Source organism: Protopterus annectens, chromosome 12.part0, assembly GCF_019279795.1.
Source record: "Protopterus annectens isolate FY-2018-M chromosome 12.part0, PAN1.0, whole genome shotgun sequence".
Taxonomy (NCBI): Eukaryota; Metazoa; Chordata; order Ceratodontiformes; family Protopteridae; genus Protopterus; species Protopterus annectens.
In genome coordinates this window covers 288958912-288983035 of record NC_056746.1, presented here as the reverse complement: position 1 = coordinate 288983035, position 24124 = coordinate 288958912, and the positions used below count along the sequence as shown (strand labels likewise).

General features: G+C 42.9%; 1 protein-coding gene across 3 annotated transcripts in view; it reads left to right on the top strand.

The window, feature by feature from the left end:
• Window positions 1-24124, top strand: part of ARPC1A (actin related protein 2/3 complex subunit 1A) — a 1267577-nt gene that overhangs the window by 1145827 nt on the left and 97626 nt on the right. For all 3 annotated transcript variants that reach the window (XM_044089354.1, XM_044089353.1, XM_044089352.1), the window contains exon 9: window positions 23011-23101. In XM_044089354.1, the coding sequence (XP_043945289.1) occupies window positions 23011-23101 (91 nt within the window). The remainder of the gene's footprint in view (window positions 1-23010; window positions 23102-24124) is intronic.

Sequence of the window (24124 nt, the reverse complement as noted above, 5' to 3'; positions counted from 1 at the left end):
CTTCTGAAACAATATCTCAGAGGAGCAAATAATTTAAGGCCCCCTAGGACACCACCCATACCTGCCTGGGACCTCAACTATGTTCTGGAAAAACTCACTCTGCCTCCTTTTGAGCCTGCTGCCACATCTGATATTAAGTATTTATCATGGAAGACAGCTATCCTGCTGGCTTTGACTTCAGCCAGGAGAAGTCTCTGAGTTACAAGCACTCATGGCTGTGGAGCCTTATATTATTTTTCACCAAGATAGGGTGTCTTTAAGGACTAATCCTACTTTCATGCCTAAAGTGGTTTCCAAAGTGGCTTTAAATCAAACTATTCACCTGTCAACTTTTTTCACTAATCCACATAATAAGGAGGAAAGGATCTTGCATTCCTTGGATGTACACAGACAATTTTGTTTTTACCTGGACAGAACCAAGGATATCAGGAAAACAGAGCAGCTGTTTGTTTCTTATGCAACAAATTACCAAGGCAAAGCTATTTCAAAACAGGCCATTTCTAAATGGATTGCTCATGGAATCAGATTTTGTTGCTCTCATCATGGAAAGCAAATCCCAGGAAAAATTAGGACTCACTCTACCAGAGCTGCTGCTACTTCAGCTGCCTTTCTCAGGGGAGTACCTACCAAAGATATTTTGGAAGCTGCAACTTGGGAGTTCAGTGAATACTTTCTCTAAGCACTATAATCTCCCTCTTTACTCTAAGTCTAGGGCAGTCTTTGCTTCTGCAGTCTTGCAGGGCCTTCTAGCCGCCCCTTCTACTCTATAACCACCACCCTTTATCTCAGCTTTGGGATTCAACCCTACATTGATGACTGCAACAGTGAAACACGATGAACATTGTACAGTTGTGTACACTTACCATAAATATAGAAGTTCGAGTGTCTTCACTGTTGCAGTCTGGGTTACCCTCCCTCCTGTCCCCTCTTATACTTTCATTAGTGTGGTTTCCTACTTCACCCTTCTTCTGAGGTGTATTTGCTACAGGGTATGGGGTTTGTTGTATGTTACTTTTTTGTTTTACTATTAGCCTTCACTTTTGGGCACCTGGCATCTGGGGCAAGAAAAACTGGAGAACATGGCGTCGGCTGGCAGCTTTGTATTCCTAGCGCCCTGACGTCAGGGAGCATGTCTGGACAGCCGAAGCCGGACCCTGACTTTGGGATTCTGGCCAACCGAGGACTGCCTGCTGGCAGGAAGAACCGCACAGTGATGACTGCAACAGTGAAGACACTCGAACATCTACATTTATGGTAAGTGTACACAACTGTACTTTCTCTGCACTGCCCTTTGGCTTGTGTACTGCGCCCAGGGTCTTTACAAAGTGCCTGGCTCCAGTAATTGCATTTTGCAGGTAAAGAAAAATTCATATATATCCATACCTGGACAATTGTCTAATTTGGGCAGAAAACAAGGCCATTCTTCTAAAACATCTGGGGTTTGTAAAAAGAGTTCTAACTTGTCTAGGGTATACTGTAAACGAAAAGAAATAACAGCTGGTGTCCTCTCAAAAAATTACATTCCTGGGTGCAAGCTTGAATACAACTGCCCAGATGGCTTTTCTTACACCAGAAAAGCAACTTCATTTGGTGACTTACTTCAAACTGGTGGCCACAAAAACCCTGCTGTCTGCAAGACAAATACTGCAAGCCTTAGGGTTCATGGCCTCCTGCATTCTTCTAATTCCATATGCAAGACTGCATATGATGAAACTTCAGTGGTACTTAAAAAGTTTATGGAGTCAATATTGTCACAGCCTGGAAACAATGATTCCTGTCATTCCTTGCCTGCAACTAGAGTTCCTATGGTGGGCAGAGGCCTGCCACCAAAACCAGGGACTGCCATTCACACCACCTCCTGCCGCCCAAACCCTAACTACAGACGCATCAGACTATGCATGGGGGGCACATCTGGCAGGGAAGTGCATTCAGGGCAAATGGAGCCCAAATCAAATGCACCTTCATATCAATCAAAAAGAAATGCTAGCTGTACAGAATGCACTGACAGCCCTCAAGGACTACCTTCATCCAATGGTAAAGACGGACAACACCACAGTTATGTGGTACATAAACAAGCAGGGGTTTACACATTCCTTCCCCCTCTGCAGACTAGCCATGGCATTGTGGAACACAGCCTTGAGCTGTCAAGTACAACTACAAGCTCAATTCCTGCCAGGATCGCTGAATATTTTGGCAGACGAACTAAGCAGAAATCTCATGGACCCACACGAATGGAAACTGGAACCACGGATTTTTCAACATGTTGACATGCAAATGGGGAGCCCAGACATAGATCTTTTTTCCTCACCCCAGAACTACCAGTTGGACAAATTTTGCGCAAGAACTCCTCACAAAAAAGCCTGGAAAGTGGATGCTCTGTCCTTCAGCTGGGAAAACCTATCACTCTGTGCCTTTCCCCCTCTGCCTTTACTCTCCAAATTTCTGCTAAAAGTCAAACAGGACAAACCAAAAATGATTTTGATTGCTCCATACTGGCCTTGCCAACACTGGTATCCACTCCTACGCAGTCTCTCACAAATTCTCCATGGCACCTACCTCAGACACCTTCCTTACTGTCTCAGCAGTACAACCAAATTCTGCACCCTCAGCTCCAAACTTTGAATCTTGCAGCTTGGCTAATCAGTTACATTCCCCCTTAGCATCCCTCAGCAAACCTGTGATGGATGTCGTTCTGGAGGTGAGAAGACGTAGTACTAGAAAATCTTATGCTGACAAATGGAAAAGATTCTGTGCCTGGAATCAATCTCAAGGGATAAGCACAGCAGTGCCTAACTTACCTCAGAGATTGCAGTACTTAACTGAGATGCTTCACAAAGGCCTGTCTTTTTCTTCCATAAAAATACATGCTACATGCCTCAGCCATTTCAGCTCATTGCAACACAGACCCTCCCCTCTTTTCTCATCCTCTGCTAAAGCAATATCTCAGAGGGGCCAAAAACTTGAGACCACCCAGGAGAGCTCCAACTCCTGCCTGGGACCTTAACTTTGTATTGGAAAAACTCACTCTCCCTCCCTTCAAGCCAGCTGCTACTGCAGACTTAAAATTTATATCATGGAAAACAGCCTTCCTTTTAGCAATCACTTTGGCTAGAAGGATTTCTGAATTACAGGCCCTTATGGCAGTGGAGCCTTTCCACATTTTTCATGTGGACAGGATGTTGCTCAGGACCAAGTCATTCTTCATGCCCTAGGTGGTATCCAGTGTGGCTCTTAATCAGTCCATTCCTTTGCCAACTTTCTTTCCCTATCCACAGAACAAGGGGGAGCAGATTCTGCATTCATTGGATATACACAGAGAACTTAGATTTTTACTTGGACAGGACTAAATCTCAAAGAAAATCTGAACAACTGCTGGTAGCATTTGCTGCAGGGGCAGAGGGAAAGGCTTTTTCAAAGCAAACCATTTCCAAATGGATAAGTCATTGTGTTCATTTCTGTTATAAGCACCATGGAAAACCTATCCACCAGGGGATCAGATCCCATTCCACCAGGGCTGCATCTACTTCTACAGCCTTTCTCAGAGGTGTTCTTACCAGGGATATTTTAGAAGCTGCTACCTGGAGTTCAGTTCATACTTTCACCAAACATTATCATTTACCAATTTTCTGTAAATCCAGAGCTGGCTTTGCCACTGCTGTTTAGCAGGGCCTTATAGCCGGTCCTAATGCTGTATAAATCCATCATCCCAACCATAGCTTTGGGATTCTACCCAAATGTAATGACTGCAACAGTGAAACATGAAGAACATAGTACAGTTGTGTACACTTACCATAAATGTAGATGCTCGAGTGTATTCACTCTTGCAGTCCTGGTTACCCTCCCTCCAGCCCCCTCTGTTTTCTCTTACTATGCCTCTGCTTTCTTTTAATACACTTAAAAACCTTTTTGGTGTATTTGGTTTTGTTTGGAGGTTTATTTTTTGTGTTTTAAATTATATATAATTATATATATATATATATATATATATATATATATATATATATATATATATATATATATATATATATATTTATATATAATATTGCTCCCCATTTGGGGGCACCTGACATCTGGGGCAAGAAAAACTGATGTAATGGCGTCGGCTGCATGTTTTATACCCCTGACAATCTGACTTCATGGAAGAAGGGGCAGCAACCGACGGAGGACCCAAGACTTTGTTAATCAGGCCGACTGAGGGCAACCTGCCAGCAGATTACCCAAATGTAATGACTGCAATAGTGAATACACTCGAACATCTACATTTGTGGTAAGTGTACACAACTGTACTTTATCTGCCTGCAGGTAGCCCTTAGTCAGCCCAAATACCAGAGTCCTGAGATTTCTGCGTCAGATGCTGCCGCCTCTTCCATGACGTCAGGTCGTCAGGGGTATAAAACATGCAGCTGATGCTATTACATCAGCTTTTCTTGCTTATCTACTGCGCCCAGGGTATTCATAAAGTGCCTGGCTCCAGCCATTGCATACTACAGGCAGAGAAACATTCAAATTTACCCATACATGGACGATTGCCTGATTCAGGTGGACAGTCAGGAATTGCTACTTCAGCACCTGACATTTGTAAAGAGACTTCTAACATCTCTGGGGTATACCATCAACGAAAAGAAATCACATCTGGTACCCAGCCAAGAAATTGTATTCCTGGGAGCAAGCTTGAACGCAACTTCCCAGATGTCATTCCTCACTCCAGAAAAGCAGGTTTATTAGACAAATTACTTCAAAATACTGGCCACCCAAACCCAGCTATCTGCAAGAAAAATACTGCAAGCCCTAGGGTTCATGGCCTCATGCATTCTTCGAATTCCATACGCAAGACTACGTATGAGGAAACTTCAATGGTACTTAAAAAGTCTCTGGTGTCAGCATTCTCCAAACCTGGAAACAGTGATTCCGATCATTTCTTGCCTAAGGACAGAGTTCCTTTGGTGGGCAGAGGCCTGCAACCAAAACAAGGGACTCCCTTTCACTCAACCCCCTGCCGCCCAAACCCTGACATCAGATGCATCAGACTGTGCATGGGGGGCTCACATGGCAGGCAAATGCATTCAAGGCAAATGGAGCCCAGGACAAATGCACCTATATATCAATCAAAAAGAAATGTTAGCTGTATAGAATGCTCTGACAGCCTTCAAATATCTTATCCTTCCAGGACAACTCTTGATAGACAGACAACACCACAGTCATGTGGTACATAAACAAGTGGGGGGGGGGGACTCATTCCTACCTACTCTGCAGGTTAGCCATGGCTCTGTGGAACACAGCCTTGAGCAACCAAGTGCACCTGCAAGCTCAATTCCTGCCAGGCAAACAATATTCACTGCCAGATGACTTAAGCAGAAATTTAATGGACCCGCACGAGTGGAAACTGGAACACAATTCATTCAAGCTTCTAATCCACAGGTGGGGGGACACCAGAGGTGGACCTCTTTGCTTCTCCCCAGAACCATCAATTGAGCAAATTTTGCACCAGAACTCCGCACAGCCAAGCATGGAAAGTGGCTGCCCTATCCTTTACATGGGAAAGCCTTTCAATCTATGCCTTTCCCCCCTCTACCCCTCCTCTCAAAAGTACTACTCAAGATCAAGCAGGACAGGCCAAGGGCAATCCTTATTGCACCAGACTGGCCACGCCAGCACTGGTACCCAATTTTACACAGTCTGACAGTGCCACCCTGGCACCTGCATCAGACCCCTTCTCTGCTGTCCCAGCAGGAGGACCAGATTTTGCATCCTCAGCTGCAAACCCTGAACCAAGCAGCCTGGCTTATTCCTTGAATACATCACTAGCAACCCTTAGCAAACAGGTGTTGGGTGTCATCCTTGAGGCCAGGAGGCCTAGTACTAGGAAATCCTATTCAGAAAAGTGGGAAAGATGCTGTTCTTAGAGTCGGTCTCAGGCTAAGGACACAGCTGTGCCCACCTTATTTCAAATCCTAGATTATCTAGCTGAGCTCCTCCACAAAGGCCTATCCTTCTCTTCCATTAAGATTCATGCCTCTGCCATCTCAGCTCTTTACAATACTGAGCTACCCCTCTTTTCTCACCCTCTGGTCAAACAGTTCCTGAGAGGAGCTAACAATCTAAGACCCCCCCCCCCCCCCAGGAGAGCCTCCCACTCCTGCCTGAGATCTTAACTTTGTAGTAGAAAAGCTCACGCTTCCCGCTTTTGAGCCTGCTGCTACAGCAGAGTTAAAATTCCTCTGTTGGAAAACAGCCCTACTTCTAGCCTTCACTTCAGCAAGAAGAGTGTCTGAGTTACAGGCCCTTACTGCTGTGGAGCCCTTCATTATCTTCCATGTGGATAGGGTTTCCCCTCAGGACTTAACCCATCATTTGTGCCCAAGGTAGTATCCGGTGTGGCTTTAAACCAATCCATCCATTTTACCCACCTTTTTTCCTAATCCTCAGAGTAAAGGGGAAAGGATCCTGCACTCCTTGGACATGTACAGACAGCTTAGATTCTACCTTGACAGGACTAAACCATTCAGAAAATTTGACCAGCTGCAGGTCAGCTTTGCTGCAGAAGCAGAGGGCAAGGCCATTTCAAAGCAAACCATCTCCAAATGGATAGCACACTGCATCCATTTCTGCTACAAACACCATGAAAAACCTACCCCACAGGGGATCAGAACCCATTCCACTAGGGCTACCTCAACCTCTACAGCATTTCTCAGGGGAGTACCTACCAGGGACATACTGGAAGCTGCAACCTAAAGTTCTGTACACACCTTCACCAAGCATCACCACTTCCCTTTCTTTACCAAATCCAGAGCTGGATTTGCTATAGCAGTCTTACAAGGCCTGCTAGCCAGCTCTAATACTTCTTGACTGCCTCCACCATTCCTCAGCTTTGGGAATCAACCCAAGTGTGATGACTGCAACAGTGAAACACGAGGAACTTAGTACAGTTGTGTACACTTACCATAAATGTAGATGTTCGATTATTCACTGTTGCAGTCCTGGTTACCCTCCCTCCAGCCCCCTGACTTATCTATACTTTCTACCTATCCACTTTTTTGGCTGTATCTTGTAGCATTGGTATTTACTTTTTACTGGAGGTGTTCCACACTATGTAATTGCTTCCTATTTTGGGCGCGCCTGACATCTGGGCTAAGAAAAAATGATGTAATGGCATTGGCTGCATGTTTATACCCGTGACGACCTGAAGTCATGGAAGAGGCAAAAGCATCTGACGCAGAAATCCCAAGACTCTGGTATTTGGGCCGACTGAGGGCTATCTGCAGGCAAATTACCCTAATGTGATGACTGCAACAGTGAATACACTTGAACATCTGCATTTATGGTAAGTGTACACAACTGTACTTTAGGGGACTCTCACATAAGAAGAGGAGCAACTGCAAGGTGCTAAAGGGAAAGTAATGGAGTATTTGGGCAATATGCATGAGATTAAAGTGGTTCATGTTAAGCAATTAATTTTTGATAGTAAGAGAGACAACTTTTTTAGCACAGTGATTTGGGCAACAGAGTAGAAAGGTTTGTCACCAAACATAGGGAGTCAGTGACAAGAAAAATGACCAGAGATATTTCAGAAATCTTATGGAAATTTGTATAAAGCAGAGGAATGTGGAAACAAAGAAAAGGCCAAAATAGAAATATTTATGGAAGATTTATTTATGCTAAGATCAGGGGAAGATGAGATTCAACAATTAGTAATTAGAGGAAGAGATGAGATAGAAATGGTGATGTAGAATCAATCATCAGGGAAGTTTCCAAGAACAAATTTTGGAACCTGGGAGGGAAGAAAGTGATAGAGATCTGGGAGGTTTCGACAGCATTTTAAAAGGAGGCGAGTGCGCCATCATCTTGATTTGAAGTGTGGTGAATGTATAACCCAAAGAGAGTAAAGAACCTCAGACCTAGCTTCATATGTTACCATTTTCATTTTAAGCTGTGATTATAAAGTCTGTGTATTTAGGGCCACTGGCAAAGAAAATAAGGGACTCGCAAATTCAAGATCCAACTGGTATGGTAAGAACAGTTAGCATTATTTGCAGGTATTTTTTACTTGAAAAATCTTTTTTTTCTCAAAGATCTTTTTATTATTTTTTTTTCATAATTTGAAATAAAAAAATGATATACAGTACAATAGAAGTTGTTGATGTTACAGTTTGCATAGCACTAGCAAGTTATTAAGCTAGGTGTTCACACTCTGTGGTAAAAAGAAAAAAAACAATTTCAAATTAGCTGAAGTTGACAACAAAGAATTACCATGAAGTTATGATTGTGTTATGATTCAGTCATGAGGCATGAATTTAGTAAAGCAATTGACATATACATTAATGGGCGGCCACGGTGGTGCAGCGGTTAGCGTTGCCACCTTCACAGCAAGAGGTTCTCCGGTTCGATCCTCGGCTGGGGTGCCTTCAGTACAGAATCTGCATGTCCTCCCTGTAGCCGCGTGGGTTTCCTCCGGGTGCTCCGGTTTCCTCCCACATCCCAAAGACAATGCTGTAGGTGGATTGGACACACTAAATTGGCCCTAGTGTGTGCGCCTTCTGTGGTAGGTTGGGCTGGCAACTCGACACTGTAAAACTCCACTGCCAATCCTGAGCGGACGGTGATCCGCTGGGGTGACCCCTAACTTGGAAAAGCCGAAAGAAGAAGAAGAATCGACGTGTATATTAATACAGTAAGAGTATATCTTGAAGCATAACACCAACCTAATGATGCGCAAAAAATCTATACTACTATACATTATATACATATTTACAAAAATATCACCTTAGTTGATGCTGTTACTACTCTTAACTAAAGAGAGTGTTTAATAACTTTATGTATATTTCCATACTTTGCCCTTCATGATAAAATATCAGTTAAAGCTTTACAGTAGTTCTGATAATGTGATTGGTTCTTTTGACTTTTGGTATACAGCTTCTTAGCTAATGCATGATGTTAAGTTGTCTATCTCGCCTTCATTCTTGCTTGATGGGTTCGGAGCCGATCCTCGGCTCCGACTCGGCCAATACCAAAGCTCGAGAGCTAATTCCACCGGCTCGAGGCTCCCCTATATCCCACAATGCTAGGTGGTAACTACTCAGATTTCGTTTGCCGCTTAGCTGACGAGGTGCTTTTCTACCGGCTCTGGCAGGTTAGTGAAGAATTTTTTTCTATTTACTCACATCTTTAGACCCCTATTGTTTCCCTTAGTATAACTTTTAGTTTTAATTCTCTATTACATTAGATCGATCCTCTTTTGCCCATAATCCCTTCCTTTATTCCCCTTTAGGCCTTAGGCCCCTTCCCCTCCTTCTCCTAGTCCTTTAGTGTGACTGGAAATTAATATTTTTTTCTTAAAGGCTGTGTGTGTGTGTGAGTGTTTCTTACTTAAGCCTTTAGTATGTCTAAGGACTCCAAGGTCTCAGGCTTCAAGAAGTGTGACTCGTGCTGTCAGAAAATGTCTCTGACAGACGGTCAGACGTCTTGTGTGTATTGCCTGGGACCTTTGCACCTGCAGGACTCATGTGCTGTGTGCCATGGTTTCAGCCCTAGAGTCCTGCAGGAACGCAAAAATAAATTAATTTTGCGTGGCTTGTTAAAGCCTGAAGGCCTCCCGACCCAGTCTGTGTCGGGGAAGCCTTCTAAGACTTCCAGACGGTCGGCTCCGGCTTCAGAGCTGTCCTCTGGAAGCATCAAAACTGCTTCAACATCGGCTCCGGCTGGAGCCAATGTTTCTAAGCCTCATACTGTTACCTCTGCTCCAGCCGGAGCCGAGGCTGATAAGACTCAGTTGGCTCCGATAGTCTTATCGGAGCCACCTTCGAGGAAGAGGTCTAGGTCCCCCTCCATCGGCTCCGTTCACTCGGCACCGATCCCTCTTCTTCGGAACGGAGCCATAGATCGCATTCCTCATGGTCTTCCAGGCTATCTGACCACGATTTGCAAAGGGTAGTGAGTAGACTTCTCAAGTCTGAGGCACTGGCCCAAATGCTGCATAGCCCGACTCAACAGTCAGCGGCTATTTCCGTCCCTCAGTGTGTTCCTCCTCCGACTCCTTTGAGCTCGGAGCCGGGGCTCATCGGAGCCATGACTGTCGGCGCGTTGGAACCGATACCTTCCTTTTCGGCTCCGTCATCTGCTCCGATCTCCTCTTTGGAGGGATCTCGGAGCCGAGCTTCCCTCGTCGGCTCCGAGGGGGCGAGTGGAATCGGACCCTTGTCTGACCCCACTCTCCCTCTCGGGGCTTCGGCGCTGGTGAGTTCGGCTCCGACATCGGCCTCGGAGCCGTCCCTGTTGGTGCCGGGGGGGGTCCTTGTCTCTTCGGAGCGGGGACCTCCGGCTTTGCCCGATAGGGGTGCCTTCGAGGTCATGCGGAGTGTGCTAGAACCAGTCTCTGCCCCACAGTCGGCTCTGTCAGCCCCTCCATCTTCAGTGCCTGCGGTGATTTCTACCCACCCCATTGCATCAGACCGCAGAGAGCCAACTCCTCAAGTTTCCCCATTGGGAATTTCCTCCTCTTTCGAGGCCTCTCCTGACCCGGTAGGAGAACCCCCTAGGAAGAGGCAGTGCAAGAGGAAGCACATCGACTCCCCTGAGTCTATCACCTCTGACACTGACTTAGAGGAATCTGAAGGTTACCCTCGATCCCCCCTCTGAGGATGTCTCCTTTGCTGACATCCTTGAGATCCTGAAACAGAGGGGGAACTGGCCAACCCTTAACCCTTCAGAGGATGAGTCAGTGTACCTTGAGGCATTCGGCTCTCGCCCTTCCACCTCCTGGGTGTCCCCTCCCTTTGACCCCCTTATGGAAGTGGTGGCAAGGAAGGCCTGGACGGCCCCTGATTCAGTGGAACCCACCCCGAGGAGGCTGTCAAAGTTTATTACTGCCCCCTAAAGATAGATTTTTTATCTAAAGGTATCCCCGTCGATGCCATGGTGGTGGCTGCGGCCACTAAGAAGGAGTTAGTCGATCCTTCGGTACCTGTCCATCCTCCTAATAAGGAATCTAGGACCATGGACAGGTACGATAAGTGGATGTTCTCATCAGCGACCTTTTCGATGCGGTTGCTGAACTACTTATGTCACTTCACTCGTCTCCAGAGAGATTTACTCAAGGATATGGGTGAAGCGATAAAGGATCCAACAGCTGAGGGGTTCCAAGACAAAATGAACTCCCAGTTGGCAACCCTGAACTCCATCGTTAACTCCTCCATGCGGCTTATCTCATATGCTGCGGATGGGGCAAGTAGAGCTGCAGGCACAGGCGTTGCCTTAGGACGTCACGCCTGGATGCGGCTGTGCAACTTTGCGGACCCTTTCAAGGCGTCCTTCACCAATTCCCCCTTTGATGGATCATCCTTGTTTGGTCCTCAGGTGAAGGATACATTGACTAGGTGCAAGGTGGAAGGTAAGACTCTCTCTGCCTTGGGAGTCCGTTTTTCTACCCCTTCTAGGCCTTATCCCAAAGGTCAGAAGGGAGGGAAAATGTGGTTCCGCAAACAAACCCAGGGAGTCTCATCTGACGCACAAGGTCGATTCCTCTCTAGAGGCAGAGGGGGGAATAATAATAGACGCCGCTCTAGAGGCAGAGGAGGTCCGCAAAACCAGGGTAGCAGAGAAACTTTCTCTGATAAACCCTTTCAGCATCCCTGAGGAGCTGCCCGGCTGTCCACCTTCAGAGGCAGTCGGGGGAAGATTATCCCTGTACCCAAAAGCCTGGCTTTCCCTTACACAAGACAAATGGGTACAGTCGATCATATCCGAGGGTTACAAAATTCCCTTTATTCACATTCCATCCCAACCCAAAGGATCCCTTCCAGACGTTCCACCCAGTCTAAGGGAACAAGCAGCACTAGAGATTTCAAAGCTGCTGTCGAAAAGAGCTATCCAAACAGTCCCAGCAGACCAGCAAGGATCCGGAATGTACTCCAAATTCTTTTGGTACCAAAAACAGGGGACTGGAGGCCCATACTGGATCTCAGCAACTTAAACAAGTATGTCAGAAAAACAAAATTCCGGATGGTCACGCTACAGTCCATTCTACCCTTCTTGGGTCAGGACAATTGGATGTGCTCGATAGATCTTCAGGACGCATACTACCATATCAAGATGAACAGACGCTCCAGGAGATTTCTCCGCTTCAGGCTTGGAGCCAGTCACTACCAGTTCAGAGCCCTGCCCTTTAGTCTCATTACAGCCCCCCGAGTGTTTACCAAATGCATGGCAGTGGTCGCGGCTCACTTGAGACGTCAAGGATTCCAGGTGTTTCCATATTTAGACGACTGGCTCCTTACTTGCCACCACCAGACATCAACTACTTCTATCCAGGGACTTCACTATCCAAACTTGCCAAGCTCTAGGCATTTCAATAAATTTCGAAAAATCTGCCTTGTCGCCTTGTCAATCTATTACCTTTATAGGTGCCACCTTAGACACACAATCTTTCAGCCAGACTTACAGAGCAAAGAGTGTCAGACATCCGCATGCAAGTTTACCTTCTCTTACAATGCAACAAAGTCAAAGCCAGACTAGTTTTGAAGGTATTAAGACTCATGGCAGCAGCTATCCCCCTTCTTCCCTTAGCTCACTTCCACATGAGGATCCTCCAATGGATGCTGTTTACTCAATGGTCCTTCCAACAGCTCCCGATGTCCCACACTATATTGATAACTCAATCATGCAAGAATCAACTGTCTTGGTGAATCACATCACCTCAGGTTCTCCAAGGAAGACCCTTCACTCATCCCCCCCAGTCGCCACGGTGACAACAGACGCCTCCCTGATCGGGTGGGGGGGCATTATCAGGGCAGGACAGTCCAGGGCACGTGGCAACCTTTCGAGTGCTACTTGCACATAAATGTCTTAGAGATGAGAGCAGTGCTTTTAGCGTTGCAAGCCCTTCAAGACTCTCTTCCCACAGGGACTATTGCAATTCAGACGGACAACATGTCCGTAGTGTGGTACATCAACAAACAGGGCGGAACCAGATCATACCCCTTATGTCGAGAGGCACTCAGACTTTGGCAATGGGCGATCTCTTCTCATCGTTTTCTGGTAACAACGCACATTCCTGGGAAGTCCAACGTGATTGCAGACAAGTTGAGCAGGGCAATTCTCATGCCCCACGAGTGGTCTCTGAAGAAATCAGTGCTGGAAGAAGTGTTCCAAAGATGGGGCCAGCCTTGCTGCGATCTTTTCGCTACTCCCCAAAACAGCAAGTGTCACAACTTCTTCACTCTCTTCCCATTACCAGGCCATCCCACCAGAGATGCTCTAGTCCACGATTGGCCCCGGGGTCTTCTGTATGCCTTTCCCCCTTTTCCACTGATAACTCAGAAAGCCATCGCCTTGAGAGTGACAATGATCCTCATTGCCCCTTACTGGCCTCGACAGATATGGTTTCCGTTCCTTCATCGTTACCTTTTGGAGCAGCCTTGGCATCTGGACCCAGTGCCAGATCTGTTGACCCACCAGTCGGGCCAGCTGCACCAATCTCTTCATTCTCTCAACCTCACAGCGTGGTTTCTCCAATTCCGACCTTAGCCAGGCTTCCCTTAATATCTCGCTCGGTCCGAGATATCTTGATAGCCTGTCATAAATCTTCTACCCGGAAGATTTATAATAGCAAATGGAAACGCTTCTCCTTTTGGGCAGCATCAAAAAATATAGATCCCTTCACTGCACCTATCCAGTCTATCCTAGACTTTGTAGCAGAACTCTTTCATTTAGGCTCTTCTTCATCTACCATTAGAGTTCAACTGGCTGCTATATCTAATTATCATGTAGGTGTCTCGGAGTCCAGCATCATGGCTCACAAGCTCTGCAAAGCCTTTTTAAGGGGTGTTTTTCTTCTCAAACCTCCAATCAAAGATCCCCCGCCTCAATGGGACTTGAACTTGGTTCTGGCATCCTTAATCCTTCCCCCTTTCGAACCAGCGGCTTCATGTTCTCTGAAGTTGCTTTCATGGAAGACACTTTTTCTGGTAGCCATAACTTCAGCGAGAAAGGTATCTGAACTCCATGCTCTGTGCAGTCGTCCTCCTTACTTAGTGTTTCACAAAGATAGGGTATCCCACCCTACTAATCCATCCTTTTTACCTAAGGTTTCCTCTCAAACAAACCTAAACCAAATGATTGAACTCCCCGTCTTTTTCCCTAACTATTCCAACAGGTCGGAACAAAAGCTACATTTTCTGGATGTTCACTGCCAACTTAGATATTATTTAGACAGGACTAAACGATTCAGGAAATCTGATCAGCTTTTTCTATCGTATGCGGAAGGGAAATTGGGCCTTCCAGTTACTAAAGTATCCCTTTCAAGATGGCTCGCCTCTACAATTACCTTCATCTATGAGATCAGACATCAAAAACTACCTTCAAGACCTAGAGCTCATTCAACTAGGGCATTAGCTACATCCGTAGCTTTTCAGGATAGGCTGCCAATAGATTCCATTTGTGCAGCAGCCACTTGGGCTTCTCCTCATACCTTCATTTCACATTACAAATTGGACATGGCCTCCAGAAACCGTGCCAACTTTGGTTCCACTGTTCTCAAGAGTCTGTTCCGATAGGCCACCCGGGATAAGGTGCTAGGGACGCGGTCCCATCCAGCAAGAATGAAGGCGAGATAGACAACTTAACATTAAGAAGTTATGTACCTACCATAACGTTCCATGTTAGTTGTCTTCTCGCCTTCTTTCTTAAGGCCCCACCCTCCTTCCCCCAAGCCTGGACAGACTGATAGGAATTCATTTTGTGATCTTCCTCTGGAAGTTTTCATTCCCACACGTTCTACCACCTCTATTCCCCCTTTTGTTAGGTCTGGGATAGCTTACACTCAGGTTTATATAGAGGTGGGTTACCTTTCTCCATACTATGGAGACTAGAATTGCTTGGTCTAGCTATCAAACAAGATCTGAGTAGTTACCGCCTAGCATTGTGGGATATAGGGGAGCCTCGAGCCGGTGGAATTATTTCTCGAGCTTTGGTATTGGCTGAGTCGGAGCCGAGGATCGGCTCCGAACCCATCCAGCAAGAAAGAAGGCGAGAAGAAGACAACTAACATGGAACGTTATGGTAGGTACATAACTTCTTATTTTTTTTGCCATGTTGTATTCTGCCCAAGTAAGTTTGGATCTGTCCAGCCAGTTTTTTGGTATGTAAAATTTTAATAAGGCACATAGTGTTATAGTGATGTGTTTAGTGAGGCTATTATTCAACTTAAAAATATGTAGTATCGCTGTTTTCCCTAATAGTGTTGATTGAGTAGCCTGCTTTTCTAAGAGAAATCTCAGTGAGCACCACAGTTTATAAACTTTTTTGCAGCTCCAGAAGATATGTAAAATATCAGCTTCTTTCTTAGGACAAAAAAGACAATAACATGACTTAAATGGATTAAATTTGTTAAGATGGACAGTTGTGTGGTATGCATTATTGAAGATCATAATCTGAGTATATATTAGTTTCTTAAATGGTGTCAGTTTTATAGTGTTTCCAGTGGCTAATTCCTTCTGCTTTTCTGTCAAGTTACTGCATTTTTCTTCCCATTACTTTGAAAATAGGATTGTATTTTGATATTTTATTTTAGTTATTAATTTATATGTATTTGAAAGTATTTTCTTTTTGTATAAGAGCAACTTTTGAATTTGTTGTGCTACTTTGATATCTTGCTTATTTATAATAATATCCTTAGTTATTTTGTTAACTAAGTATATGATTTGTTTTATCATATTGTATGTATTACTCGAGTGTTCTTGATGTTTTCCATCGATATGTTTTGTAATTGGTAGTGGTCCCATACTGCATAATTTTTTATTAATGGATATTTATCTAAGTTTAACATAGAGTTTGCTAGTTTTATATTAGGATTGTTGTGTATTGGTTGTAGAAGAGTAATCATATCTTTTAGTTTTAATGATATTAGCAGTTTCTTGAAAATGTTTACTTATTTATTAAAACTGGGTGAATTTTTAATGTCTTAAGGGTTTCTTGATTTAGGAAGGGAATCGCTTTTGGGTTAATTTTAGATGCAGTAATATTTTGGTGAAATAATTTAATCCATAATGGGTACCATTCATTACCCAGTGGATCGTAGTTGGCTATTTGGGTAATGAGGCTATGAATAATGCGGCTAGCATTAATGATTTCATGGTAGAGTTGGAAGTCTGGAAGGCTTAGACCTCCTTTTTCTTTTGGTAGTTATTAGTTTGTTGTAACAAATTCTTCTACTCTTCGGGTACCATATGGATTTTTCTAGTCGAACTTTAATTTTATTAAAGAAGGTAGCTGGAATTTTCATGTCAGTGGCATTCATTTGGTATAACATTTTAGGGAGTATGTTCATTTTGACAATTGAGGCCTTCGATAAAGTAGAAAGTTTAAGCTTTTCCCATTTGCTAATGTTGCATGCTGTATTAGTCCAAGATTTAAATATGTTATTAATCATATCTGATTGTGTATGAGTAAAGATTATACCTAAATATTACAAAGTATATTCCACTTTTATATTAGTCTCCGGAAAATAAAATTCCTTATGGCCTATGGGGTTTAGTAGATAGATAACTGACTTATTAGGATTAATTGCGTAGTTAGATACTTGGGAGAAATTGTCTATGGAAATTAAGATTTTACCAAGATCAGTATTAGGGTATTGAAAGTACATATTTAGGTCTTCTACAAAGGCTGTGTATTTTATTTAGGTTTTTGATACTGAAATAATGTGGTGATATGTTTTTTGACATTAATAGTAGTAGTAGTAGTGCTTCTATATAGAAATTGAACAGGTTTGTTGAGAGTGGACATCTCTGTCTGGTGCCATTAACAATCTTTATGGGGTTAGATGTTTTCTTATTAGTGTAAAGTGTTGTAGTTGCCTTACTATGTGGCATTTTGACCCGCGGTAGTGGTGCTGTGGTAGCACTGTCACCTCAGAGCAAAACGTTGTCGCGTTCGATTCTCAGCTAGAGCGTCTTCTGTGTGGAGGCATGCGTGAATGGGCATGCCTTCGTTGAAGGTTGTGCATCAGGGCTGGTAACTCGGCACGTAAAAATCCACTAACAAACATTAGTGGACCGGAGTTCCGCTGTGGTGACCCCTACACGGGATAAGCCGGAAGACACAACAAGTTATGTATTCTTGTGGGAATCCAAATTGTCGAAGTATAAAAAGGAATTTTTGAGTGACTTTGTCAAAGGCTTTTGTTGCATCCACTGATATAGCATATTTAGGGGATTTGTTCTTAGTGCATAGGTGGGTTAGTGCATCAATGGTTAGCGTATTGTCTTATACTTGTCTCTGACTCATAAAGCCTAGTTGCTCAGGTGAAATTATATGTGGAGAGATTTTCTGTATGATAGCATTGTTGAAAGTATCTTCAAATCTAAATTTATCAGAGCAGTGGGTCTGTAGTTCGAATTTTTGGAGTCAGTGTTTGGTTTTGGGATAAAGACACATTCATTTCATCCTGTAGCTGTTGTACCTTCCCTACCCCTCTGTTTGTTGTGCCTGCATAGCAATTTGCACAGGTTTCTTTCCTGAGTGACCCCCCACCCCACCCGGGATTCACTGCATAAAGCAATTTCTACCTTCTCCACTGAAGCTGGCTATCTTAACTAAGTAAAACCTCTGAGAAGCAAGAACCTGACTCCCTCCAGCTTTTCAATTGTAATAGGTGAACTACAATTTAGTTTTAGTAAACTGTTGAGGCTTAATGGTGTATGCACAACAGCAGTGAAGCAATCTAGCCAATTGCCACTAGATAGGGCTATACTACTTTGAATCAGCCTTACACTCACACAGTGTTCCAGTCCCAAGCATTTACTTTTTAATTTGGTAAAGTAATTTCGCTCCCTCCTTATTGACTACATTTGCTAGTTTACCCCTAGGATACAATTAAAATTAGCCTGAAAACTGATGTAAAATTTAAAAAGAATAAAACAAATTAAAGTACAGCCAAAAACATTGCTTACATACAGTCATACAAACCAAACCAAAAGCCCAAGGTAACTCCCTAGGAGCCAATTAAAATTAGCCTGAAAACTGGTGTAAAATTAAAAAAAGAATAAAACAGATTAAAGTACTGCCAAAAACATTGCTTACATACAATCGTACAAACCAAACCAAACCAAAAGCCCAAGGTAACTCTGAGTCAGTGTTAGCCCCGCTCCCCTCCCTGACCCAAATCTCACCCGCCCCCACTAGTGCTAAATTTAAACCAGACTTTGCCACTCCTCTCCTGCTAAGTACCAATCAGCAGCTCACACATCATTGAGCAACCCTGCCCCCTTGACCCATTTCCTTCTCTCTCATTCTTCCACACGCTGTTAGCAGTCAGCCATCAAATCTGGCCTGCCCCCTATCAAAATGCAAACAAGCAAAAATAAACACTAATTACCCAAATGCCTGTACTGTTTCTATTTTACCATCTCACTGCCTACGAACAAACACTTGACCATGGTATTCACTATCCAAATGGTCAGACACCCACGACTTCACACACAACACCAAAAACTAAAACCTACCACCCTCGCTGCTGACCTCCTCCCTGCAGAGTATCTACAAATAGCTGCAGATGCTATTGCATATCCCATGTCTATGCTCATCAACAGAACCTTATCCAAAAATGCTATCCCCCTCCCTCTGGAAAATATCTTGGGTCATCCCACACCATAAAGGTGGTAGCTCCTCAGACATATCCAACTATAGACCCATTGCCATTCTTTCCCCACTAGCCAAAATAATGGAGAAATGTTTCTGACTTTAATAAGTCTTGCTAGCATTTTGGAGGGGTCTGCGCCCATTACGCATATTTATATAACATTCTTAGTTCTATGAATGTATATTGTTGCGTTAGAATCTCATTTATTTGTTTCTGTAAGCTTGCCATTTGTTTCTCAAGGGTAGGTGAGAATTTTTTTGTAGTTCTAGTTCAATAAGTTTTAGTTTACCCTCTATGTTACTTATTTTTTTCTCTTTATTTTTTATAGAATGATGCTTTTTGAATCAAGATACCCCTCACCTTGGCTTTAAAGGCTGCCCATTGAATATCTAAAGGAGTATTATTGTTTGTAAGGTTTACATTTAATTGATTGAGAGTCTATAATTTCTTGCTCCACTTCTTTGATTTTCTACAGGTTTGAGTTTAGGGTCCACTTTGAAGTAAATGTAATAAACTTAGCTTTAGTTTGTGTTGTATTAATTTTTGAGTGGTCAGATATTGATCTAGGTTCTGTGTTATAATGAACGTCGTTAGCAGCTATGCTTTGTGAGAGTAAGAATGTCACTTCTCGACCATGTCTTATGGAAGGGTGAGAAATATGTGTATTTGGTTCTTAAACTATCTGTGTTTAATTCAAAGGGATCCACTAGGTTAAAGTCTTCCATTAATTCTGATAGAAAGGTTGTGGCTTGGGTGATTGATTATTTTTATTTGATCTATCTTTAGATGGATTTATAGGTTCATAGATAGGTACTAGGTTATTGGCCCAAGGGCCTAAGTAAGCCTAGCCAACAAGGTTTCCCGGCTTATGCCACCAAAGAAAGTTATTTTCCTGTGCCCCTGTTGATTAGAGCCACAGAAGTGATCCCCGGGGTGTATTTCCTATTTCCCATCCACTCATCAAGATTTTTCTTGAAGAGTGATAATGAGGAACTTTGCTTGACATAGATGGGTAGCTTGTTCCAGAGTATGGGGAGTCTCTGGGACAGAAATATATCCCTCCAGCATGTCCTGTTTATTGTGGTGACAAGGTTTAGGTCCCTAGAGAAAGTAGCTTGGAGGGATTAGGATTTCTTTAGGTGCAGCATGTCCAACAACTCTGGGTTTGACATAGCTTTATATGTTAGGCAGAGATCACCTCGGAGTAGGTGATATCCTACGGAGTAAAGATGGAGTTTTTTGAGATAGTCAGTGTAGGGCATATGTTTGAGGCCAGTAATCATCTTTGTGAGGTACTTCTGTTGCCTTTCCAGCTGCTGCAGATGTGTTGTGAGGTACATTCCAAAAGGGGCGTTGTACTCTATAATCTGTGTAATGAGTGTCGAGTACAGGGGAACAATGTCCTCTTTTTTTCCTGGATGAGAACTCTTTTGTGATGAGGTGTGCCACGTAGAAGGATTTCCTGACTACTGTGGCGATGTGGTTATCAAAGGAGAGATTACTTTCCACCTGGGTCCCAAGGTCTCTTATCACACATTCGGCATTAAGTGGATTGCCGCCTATGTAATAGTTCATGGGTACAGAGTTTTTTACCAAAGGGGATGACAGTGCACTTTTTGGCATTGAGCTTGAGGCCATGGCTCTGACACCAGGCATCTGTCTCAGTGAAGCCCTTCTGTGGGATGTCCACATAATTTGGGGACTCTAATATGGCTCCTAGTTTGCAGTCGTCTGCGAACTTCGTTAGCCAGAGGCCTTCTGTGTAAGCCTGTACTTCAGAGAATTTGATACCAAACAGGAGAGGTCCCAGGACTGACCCCTGTGGTACTCCACTTGCCACTGGTTTGAAGTCATATTTGGAATCTGCAACTTTTACAGTGTGGATTCTGTCAGTGAGCCAGTTGGCAATCCATCTTGTGACGTAAGGATTTATACCTAGTTTAATGAGTTTATCTATAATCTCAGAATGGGGGATGGTGTCGAAAGCCTTGGCGAGGTCAAGATAGGCTGTGTGAACCACCTTACCCTCGTCTACCACTTTGGTGACTGCCTCAAAGAAGTCAAATTAAGTTCAGGAGGCATGATTTGCCTTTCACAAACCCGAACTGGGTGGTGGGGTCCAAAGTTTGGAGGTTACCAATGTCTTTATTATTGTTGTATTCCAGTCTCCACCAGTTATAATCAGATGGTCTGGGTGTTTTAGTAACAAGTTGTAGATTTCAATTAGAAAGTCAAGCTGATAGCTACAAGGAGCATAGACATTACATAACAGTAAGGGTTTTTTGTAAGCTGGATGTGAGCATATGCAGTAGCACCACCTGCCTTTTGTATCAATGTTATGTTTGGTAATGTTCCCTTTAAATTATTTTTTAATTATTATAACTGTCCCCGGCTGCTGCTATTTGTTGAATCCACTTGATATTTTTATCTATATCATTGTCCCATTGTTCTTTAGTCATGTGAGTTTCTTGTAAAAAGGTTACGTCTGAGTTTGATATATAAGGTGCAAAATTAGCTTTTTCTTTTTAATGTCTTGCAAGCCATTTATGTTTCATGAGGCTACACTAATCATCTTCGATAATGATGAGTTTAAATACCCCTGTTACTGAAGTAACTGTGAATGCTTTGAGGGGAGTGTTTGGCAACATATGCTTTAGTAGTACAGGATATGTGTTGAAAGAAGACTTGAAAAATCTAGAAAAGGACATTTGGTGTTGTGGGACATTTTGAGACCGGTTCAGATCTTTTCTGAATATACAATTAATGGAAATAAAACGGGTTATAGTGGTAAAGTTGTATCTATACATAAATTGGTTCAGCAATACCTGTATTTATGGGGACATGACCCCATGTACAAAAGGGGAGAAAAGGAGTTGATTCCAATTAGATGTCTGTACTAATCAGTCAGAGGAGGTTAGAGTAAGATACTGTAATGGCATTTTACAGTGAAGCAATGGGAAGATATCTGTATGACTCCCAAGTATGCAGCAAAGTCCAGAAGGTTTAAGATTATTGCTTGGAAGGATTGCTTAAGTATTTTTATACCACAAGCAGACTTCAGAAAAAAAAATCCTCAGGTAGATGGCAAATGCTTCAGGTATGCTGGGAAAGAGATAAATAATTGGGAGTGTTTTTATGGGAGGGGGAGGTTGGCATATTTCAGAAATTTTCTATAGAGTACTTTGTCAGAAATGGTTGAGTAAATCACTAACCAAGGAAATTATCTGTTTGAGCTAGGACATAGGATCTGAATTACCTAGATGTTGTAAGGCATAAGTTTAATAAGTTTGGCTGCTGAAAAGCAATTACTAGAAAAGCGCAATCAAAATCTAAACCAACTGTAATTGAAATACTGAATATTGTAAATGAGGTAAAAGAACTGGAGGTGGAATCTAGTTGCTGTTACTTCTACTAGGAGAAATTCCAATTCCATACCTTGTCATCAGCTGCTCCCTGCCTGATCATCTGCAAAGATGAGTTCTCAATGAAACTGTCATTAGTCATAAAGGTAGCTTCAGAATGTAGCCTGAAACAATCCATTCATTTGCCAGTAATTTTCCTAAACCACTGAAATTGAGGAATATACTTCCTTCATATGCTAGATATTCACTGTCAACTGATGTTACATTTATGTAGACTCAAGGCCATCAAGAAGGATTCTTATTTCATTTCTTTCTCCTCAAGTAAATTAGGAAAAGTTTCTAATCAAACCTTATCTAAATGGCTGTTGGGTTGTATAACCTTTATGTACACAATTAAGTCTCTCATATTCAAGCTGAAAGCTCATTCTCCAGATCAGTGTCTACCTGCAATGCCTTTTAACTTTGCAGTGGAGGAAATTTGTGTGACAGCTATGTGGCCTATATTGCACACCTTTGCTAAGCATTAAAAATTGGATACAATTTCTCAATCCAGAGCTTCCTTTGGGACTTCTGTCCTGAAAGATATCCTGCTGTGATCCATCCATCCACAACCCCTTTTTCCCCATTTTTTGCAAATGGGATAGGGGTGTCACTTCAAGTGCAACAATCATGTAGAGCCAAGGTTTAAACCACTGGGTGGCTAGCCCTGTCGCAGTTGTTCTCCCACACCACACAGTCACGTGTACAGGGCATTATGGGAGGACAAAATTTAGGAGCTCGAGGCTGGAAGCACTATAAAACATCTGGAACAGAGTCAACAGGTGGCTCCAGTCTTAATAATCCAATCAGATGGACTAGGATGAAAATGATCGATCATTATAAGTACATAACGTTCATTTTTGCTGAGTGACATGTCAGTCTGAATGTAGTCTCAGTATTATAACCATTTGAATCATTTCTTTTGAATTGTCATTACATATCAATGTACATTTTTAAAACATTTTTTTTTCTTTGCAGCCAAGTGTCTATATATGAAGGAGACAAGAGAGATTGTCGAAAATTCTGCACAACTGGCATTGATGGAGCAATGACTATATGGGACTTTAAGGTAGCCTGTAAAAGATTTTTTTTTTAATTCACAATGGATGCATACATGAACACACATTTCAATTTTGTTTTCTAGTATAGGTCAGTACATTCTGATTTTTTAATATACTGATAACTTTGTGCTCGGCTTGGCAGTTGCTTGCTGGTTATTTTAGGTGCCCTGCTGTTTCTTGCTACACACTTGATCGACACCAAAAACATCAAACTGAATAGATTGCCAGCATCTCATCATGGCTGTGCCAGATTTTGGGAAGAGTGAGAAGACGAGTATTGCAGTTTTCTCACTTTCTCCCTCTTCTCCAAGTCTGTGCGATATTCAAGATGGAAGATATGATATTAGGGGTATAGGGCTGAGCTACCCATCATGAGATGCAGGGAGGTTCGCCTTGTGTTTTGGAGTGAATAATTGCAAGTCAAACAAACCCAATGCAGTTATTCATAGCAGATTCATTTTACAGAAATATAATTCTTGGAGAATATTTTAACCACACTATTTTTAACATATGACAGACATAGCTCATCTTTGGAGGATGAGCTGTGTCCATTAAATATTTGTATTTTTTTTTATTGTATACATCAATTATTAAGGTAGTGCAGTTTTTGTATATTGTTTGTTTGGGGGGGGGGGGGTTACCAAGCATAGCTAGTTTAAAAGAAAAATGCATATTCAGACACACTACTTAGGAGGAGAATTCTAGTACTTATGAGTCTTATCATTTTGTTATGCTAAGAACAAGGCTTTATATTTTTTTTTTACTCAAATCATCTTTTTTGAAAGTGAAATTTTATATTGTGTGTTATGCGTCATAGCCAGACTTAACTCCATTCAGGTATACTGTTTTCATATGCACAGTGCTTAACGGATTGCAAGTAGTGTTTTAGACCCCTACATTTTCCCTTCCCCTACACTGTGCTTTCCCTCTTGCCCTATATTGTACACTGCATTTGTTTACCCACCAACCACAACTCCTCCTCCTCACCTGTTATACTTTAAAACTTGTATCCTCTCTTCCCTCTCCTTCTA